General features: G+C 33.3%; 1 protein-coding gene across 1 annotated transcript; it reads left to right on the top strand.

The window, feature by feature from the left end:
• Window positions 1-268: 268 nt before the first annotated feature.
• On the top strand, window positions 269-4529 carry LOC114180269 (probable receptor-like protein kinase At5g24010). The gene has a single exon (XM_028066558.1). It carries the CDS (start codon window positions 605-607, stop codon window positions 3095-3097), a length of 2493 nt encoding a protein of 830 aa, XP_027922359.1. The 5' UTR covers window positions 269-604; the 3' UTR covers window positions 3098-4529.
• Window positions 4530-6887: the final 2358 nt, after the last annotated feature.

Here is a 6887-nt window from a genome sequence, read left to right as displayed (position 1 = left end):
AATTTAAGTGCCAAAAACAGCTTCCACTAACAGGTAGTGTGCTAGTATTTTTCTTTCATCAAATGTTTACACTCAAATTATTCATACAATTATGCAATTTTTGTTAGTATAGACAGAGCATTAGAAGAACTAAAAGTTAATAAGCAGTTTTATATTTAGTATGAGATAAACTATTCTTTCAGTTGTAAAGGTGTTCATACTCTAATTAAAAAAAACAGCATTTCCGTTTGGCAAAAGCAAACGATCTTAGTATCTTTAATTGCAAATAAAGTATGTTACTATTTCTCTGTTTTCCATATATTTTATTACTTCACAAAGGACCTACTAAATCTAGAACAGAACCAAACCAAATTGAACTACTCAATCTAGTACAGTGAGTCCAAACCAGCATCCAGAGACCACATTTTGTGTGAAACATTCGCAAATGTTGCTTTTTAAACACGACCATTAAGAAAATGAAAAGTAGTGGCAGCCCCCTTGACTTAATGAGTGACCAAAATTGATGTGAATTTATTGTCTCTTTACTTTTCTTTATAAGCCTTCACTGCAAATCTTTCACGGTTTCTACTTCCATGTGAGCTTCAAATTATTCTCTTTTTTTTCCATGGAGACTCAAAAACTAATTATACATCTCATTCTTCTCCTTTGCATACCTTGTTCATCCTCTTTCAGTCCCATAGATAACTACCTTCTTAGCTGTGGATCACAGAACAATGCTTCTCTCTTCAACCGCATCTTCGTTGGTGATTCCACAAACCAAGGCTCAAGTTTTCTCTCTGCTGACAAATCCATTTCCCTCACCAACCAAAACCCTCCCCCAGATTTGCCCATTTTGTATCACACTGCAAGAGTTTTCCCCAGCACAGGAAGCTTCGGGTTCAACATGATAAAGCATGGAACCCACTTGGTTCGTTTTCATTTCTCACCTTTTAAGGCTCAAGGGTTTGATCTAAAATCTGCTAACTTCAGTGTCTTGGTTGATGGTAATTTGGTGCTTAGAAATTTCAAGCCAAGTAATGGTGTGCTGCTTAAGGAGTTTATTCTGAAGATAGAGTCAAATTTGCTTGAAATTGTGTTTAGACCTGAAGGTAATTCAGGTTTTGCCTTTGTCAATGCTATGGAGGTGTTTACTGCTCCTGTTGATTTTGTTATAGATTATGGAGCTAGGTTAGTGGGTCCTTTTGGTGTGGTAGAGTACAAGAACCTTTCATCTCAGGTTTTGGAAACTGTCCATAGGATTAATGTTGGGGGTGTGAAAGTAACTCCTTTTAATGACACCCTTTGGAGGACATGGATTCCTGACGAGGAATTTCTGGTTTTTAAGGATGCTGCTAAGCCTGTGGGGAGTACTCAAACACCAAATTACCAGAAAGGAGGCGCCACTCGGGAGATCGCCCCAGATAGTGTTTACATGACTGCACAGGAAATGGATAAGGATCACGCCATTATAGGTTCACAGTTCAACATAACCTGGGATTTTCCAGTGGCACCTGGTGGTGTTCGACACTTGGTTCGGTTGCATTTCTGTGATATTGTTAGTCCTGTTCTTAATTTGCTATATTTTGACGTGTATATCAACGGGTATTCTGCATGCAAGGATCTGGATTTGTCATCCCTTACATTTCATGTGCTTGCATCTCCGGTGTATATGGATTTTGTTGCAGATTCTGATGACTCAGGTGTTATTCGAATAAGTGTTGGCCCTTCTGAACTGAGTGGTTCTAGGGGGATGAATGCCATTTTGAATGGGGCAGAGATAATGCAGCTGGTGAATGTTGAGGACTCACGTGTTGTTCCTGGGAGGAAAAGGTTGTGGATATTGGTGGGTTCAATTGCAGGTGGTGTTGTTGTTTTGCTTTTTGTTATGTCTGCATTTGTGCTTGCTCTCAAATGCAGGAAGAAGAAGAAGAAAAAGAAACCAAAACAAAGGACACTGGAAAGTGTAGGATGGACTCCTTTACGTGTGTTTGGAGGGAGTTCACTGAGTAGAATGTCTGAAGGAACAGCTTTTCCCTCTCCTGGTTCTTATGGTTATTTTGGGTTGAGAATCCCTTTTGCTGATATACAATTAGCCACAAATAACTTTGATAGGAGTCTGATTATAGGATCTGGTGGGTTTGGTATGGTTTACAAAGGAGTGCTCAAAGACAATGTGAAGGTTGCTGTCAAGAGAGGCATGCCAGGATCAAGACAAGGCCTTCCTGAATTCCAGACTGAAATAACAATCTTATCAAAAATTCGCCATCGCCATCTTGTTTCACTGGTTGGATATTGTGAAGAAAACTCAGAGATGATACTAGTCTATGAGTATGTTGAAAAGGGTCCACTCAAAAAACATCTATATGGTTCAGCAGTACATACACCTTTGTCTTGGAAGCAGAGACTTGAGATATGCATTGGTGCAGCTAGAGGTCTGCACTATCTACACACAGGTTTTGCGCAAGGAATCATACACCGTGACATCAAATCAACCAATATTTTGCTGGATGAGAACTATGTTGCCAAGGTTGCTGATTTTGGTCTTTCAAGATCAGGACCTTGCCTCAATGAAACCCATGTTAGTACTGGTGTGAAAGGAAGTTTTGGTTATCTTGATCCTGAGTATTTCCGAAGACAGCAGCTTACGGATAAGTCAGATGTTTACTCATTTGGGGTTGTGCTTTTTGAGGTTCTTTGTGCCAGACCTGCTGTTGATCCACAACTTGATAGAGAACAGGTGAACTTAGCAGAATGGGCACTTGAATGGCAGAAAAAAGGCATGCTAGAACATATTATTGATCCTTTTCTTGTTGGGAAGATAAAACAAAGCTCGTTGAAGAAATTTGGTGAAACAGCAGAGAAATGTTTGGCTGAATATGGTGTTGATAGGCCAACTATGGGTGCTGTGTTGTGGAATTTGGAATATGCACTTCAGCTCCATGAAAGTGACCAAGAAGAGGAGCCATACGATGATAGCAGTGCTCAGGAAACAGTGAATGTGACAACTACAGTAACTCCTGGGAGTCCTTCTAGAAGAGAGGGAGATAATGATAATGGTTATTCAGACATTAGTGCTACTGAAGTTTTTTCTCAACTAATGAAGAGTGAAGGTAGATAGAGACAGAAATGTCATGCAAATAGAGGCAACTCTTGATCATGTATAGAAAGGTTCACATGGAAATAAAGGTGTACCAAGGAGTACCTGTGCTTTGATAATTCTTTTCTTTATAATTTTTCTTCTGTTAAAGAAAACTGCACCCATACCAACATTAACATTCGCATATGGCAGCCAGTGATAAGCAAGACTCATTTCTAGTTTCTTACGTATGTTTGCATAAGCTTTACTTTCATGATGTCTGTCACTGAAGGGATGCAAAGTATCTCTTTAGAAGAATCAGGGTAACAAAGATCATATGCTAAGCTTAATGGTCATATTTTTTACAGAAGCATTCAATGGGAATTCATCATACTGACACTGACACATCATAGTAATTAATAGGAGAATGTGGAGATAGGGTGAATTGCTATTGTCTGTGCAAAAACAACTTGTTTTCAAGGCCACTTTCCCAGATAATCATGAAAATATACTCCATTCTTGTGTTTTAGAGATCAGTTATAAGTCATAACTGAAGTGAGTTGTTCCTAACAGATGCCATAGGTTAATCGAATAAGACACTTAGAATATTTGTCAGGAATTTATACCTCAAAGCTGCATCTACATTTCACGTGCTATTGTGTCATTTCTCGTTCTTTTTTCCCGAATATATGAGAAGATATTTACCAGCTAAAGAACATGTCCACATTTGGCAGATCAATCGAACTCATTCAACAACCTTCTATCTCTTTCGCTTGAAGAAAATGTAGAATCTCCTTTTCAGATAAAAGGATCAAAGAATACTTATTCAATTCCAGATTTTGTTGAGGTGATTGCCCTGCCCTCATTTTCTTCTCACTCCACTACTACTTTACAGAAAGAGAAGAATCTTTTCAGATAAGGTTGGAATGATGCATAGAAGAATTTACACAAACACACACAAATGGCTACATGAATTACTATTACCCGCAATCAAAGGCCAACCTATTAAAAATAAGATTCCTAAACAAGTAGGACCACTTACATGAAAGAAATTGGCTTCCACCATTTTGCCTTTGCCACCCTTTAAGAGGTTATTCTCTGTATGGATTTCTGAGCTCTCTCGGTCAAAAAGACAAACACACTGTGCGCATTGCTGCTAATTTTTGCAATGTGGAGGAAATAGTAGTTTGTTCTCCACTCCTTTCTGAGCTTCATTATCAAGCAAACACTTGTGAATGCCGTGGTCAACTTTGTTTATTTGAGACACGTTTTTCTGTGCTTCCTACTGCTTCTTGAGCAATAAATTTATTTGTGCGGTGGAACCTGTGTTGTTCTTACACATGCAAATTAGATATTGTGAACATGCAACAAGACATTACAATACAAGTGGGCACGTCACTAGAAGTCTATGAAGAAAAAGTAACTTTTGTTATGCCTAAGAATGAGTTTGGCTCATTTGTATAATGGCATGTTTGGGTGCATGTCTAAACAATTATAGGTGCATATGAGACGTGACTTTTTGAAACTATTTGTAATGGCTTTTACTATTAGTACCAAACACGTTGCTCCTTATAAAAACAACTTTTTTCTTCGTCTGAAATCAGCTGAAGTTTTGGGGAAAAGAAAAGGTCTCCCTACCCAATCATGAAATCCATTTACATGAGTTTTTTATTTATTATTAGGGTTAATTATGTTTTTAGTGCCTGAACTTTGGTCCAAAATTGGAATTTGTCCTTCGTTCAAATTTTGATAAATTTTGGTCCCTAAACTTTAAAAATGAATGAATATATCAAAATTGGGTTAAAAGGACTATATTCATTCATTTTTAAAGTTTAGGGACCAAAAATTATCAAAGTTTTGACCAGGGACGAATTCCAATTTTAAGTCAAAGTTCATGAACTGAAAACATACTTAACCCTTATTATTATTAATAGAAATAGGTTATTAATTTAATAATTTTATTGTTATTTATATAGAAGGTTTAATTAGTAATTTAGTCTTTATATTTAGACATTTGATGTGTTTTGGTCTTTATATTTCTTTTTTATTCCATTGAATTGTAATTTTTGTAAGAGGACTTAAATGTTGTCTTTTTCATTAAATTCTCGTTAACATCATTTGAAAGTTTTACATATTGAAATGATCAATATCTGGGTCATTTATTATTTTGGAACTCCTCTAATTTTGATATATGTGACATCTAATATAGAATATGATTCAAATTTTGGTACCCGAAAGATAAAGATTTAGATTTTGACACTTACTCTCAAATGATATTAACACCAATTTATAAGAAAAAATCATGTTAGAATTTTTTTTTTACGAAAACAGAAACTCATATAATCATTGAGTAAAAAAAATAGGTTAAAGTATTATTGTCCTTTTTAAAAATAAGAACTCAATTTAGTAAAACAATATAAATAAATCAAATTGAATAAAAAATTTAAATATAGAAATTAATTAAAAAATGATATAGCTTTACTTTCATTTGTTTGCAATAACATTTTTATATCTTTATCCCGTAACGTAACGAAACTATTATGCAATAATTTGAAACTTTCAGTCTTCTAACCAATTATCACGGGGAAATATTAAATTAATTATTTTTAACAATTGATGTTAAAATATTACTTCGACTTGTTAATTCTTTCTAAATTGGTCAACAACTAACGGTATAGTTAACGCCATTAATGAAATAAAATAAATGTATTAGGGTGTTAATATTGCTAAAACAAAGTGATAAAAAAAAACGCAATCTTAATTTTGTTTTTCTTCTCTTTCTTACTACATCTCTGTTCTTTTAATCCATTAAAAAAATGGTATTATATGGGGTTGCCTTAAAATTATTTCTATTTTAAAATAATTAAAGTTTCATATTAAAATATATGAAACATTAAAGTAATGTCTTTTTTTAATCATGGAGTATGGCATAAAAGTTGAGTATTTATTTCATGATATATTCCTTTCATTTCTGATACAATCAAGATTAGGGATTACATTAATATTCACACTCGCTTAGTTATACTAACAAAACCGGATATTTAATAAGTTTTCTAGACAAGAATTTTGTTTCAAAAAATTACATAAATATTCCCACAGTGAGATAATTAAACTAATTTTTAATGAAAAAATTAAATTACTAACATATTTTTAATACACTATTTTCTCTTTTAGCTCTTCAAAATTAAGGATGATCAAAGTGAAGTTGTTAAAAAGAAAAATACCAATATAAAATGTTCTTGCTTTGTTTTATTCAATGTAGTTTATTTGTTTTATACTTATTTTTAAAGAGAGACAAAATTTATATTGTTATAGTTAAGTAAATTGAATGGTACTCAAATTAATATGTTGAATGTCATGTTAATTCTCTCACCATCTATTTTAGAACGGATCATTGTTATAATTGACAATCTAAATATTTATTTTAACCGATTGGAATTTTAAATTGGATTAGTTTCCATATAATCCATAAACTTTTTTAATTGTTAATGCTTTTGTCGTCATGGGGTCAATTAAGAAAAATAATATTTTCTAACTCATTTTATCATATACTGAAATTAAATTATGTTTGCTCTAGGTTCTTAAATTTTGAACAGTTTTTGGATTTAAAATTTTTGTTTTGAGGATGATCATCGGAGATAAGGGAAGTTATTTATATTATTATATTTTATGTGGTCATATCATATTAAATTTTATGTAAACAAGTATTAAATTTTATGTAAGAATCGTGGTTGATTGAAAATTTGTTTGAATGCATAAACTTGAATATTATTGATATATATATATATATATATATATATATATATATATATATATATTAATTAAGATAATA

Source organism: Vigna unguiculata, chromosome 4 (assembly GCF_004118075.2).
Source record: "Vigna unguiculata cultivar IT97K-499-35 chromosome 4, ASM411807v1, whole genome shotgun sequence".
NCBI classification, from domain to species: domain Eukaryota; kingdom Viridiplantae; phylum Streptophyta; class Magnoliopsida; order Fabales; family Fabaceae; genus Vigna; species Vigna unguiculata.
This window is presented reverse-complemented; position numbering and strand designations above follow the sequence as displayed.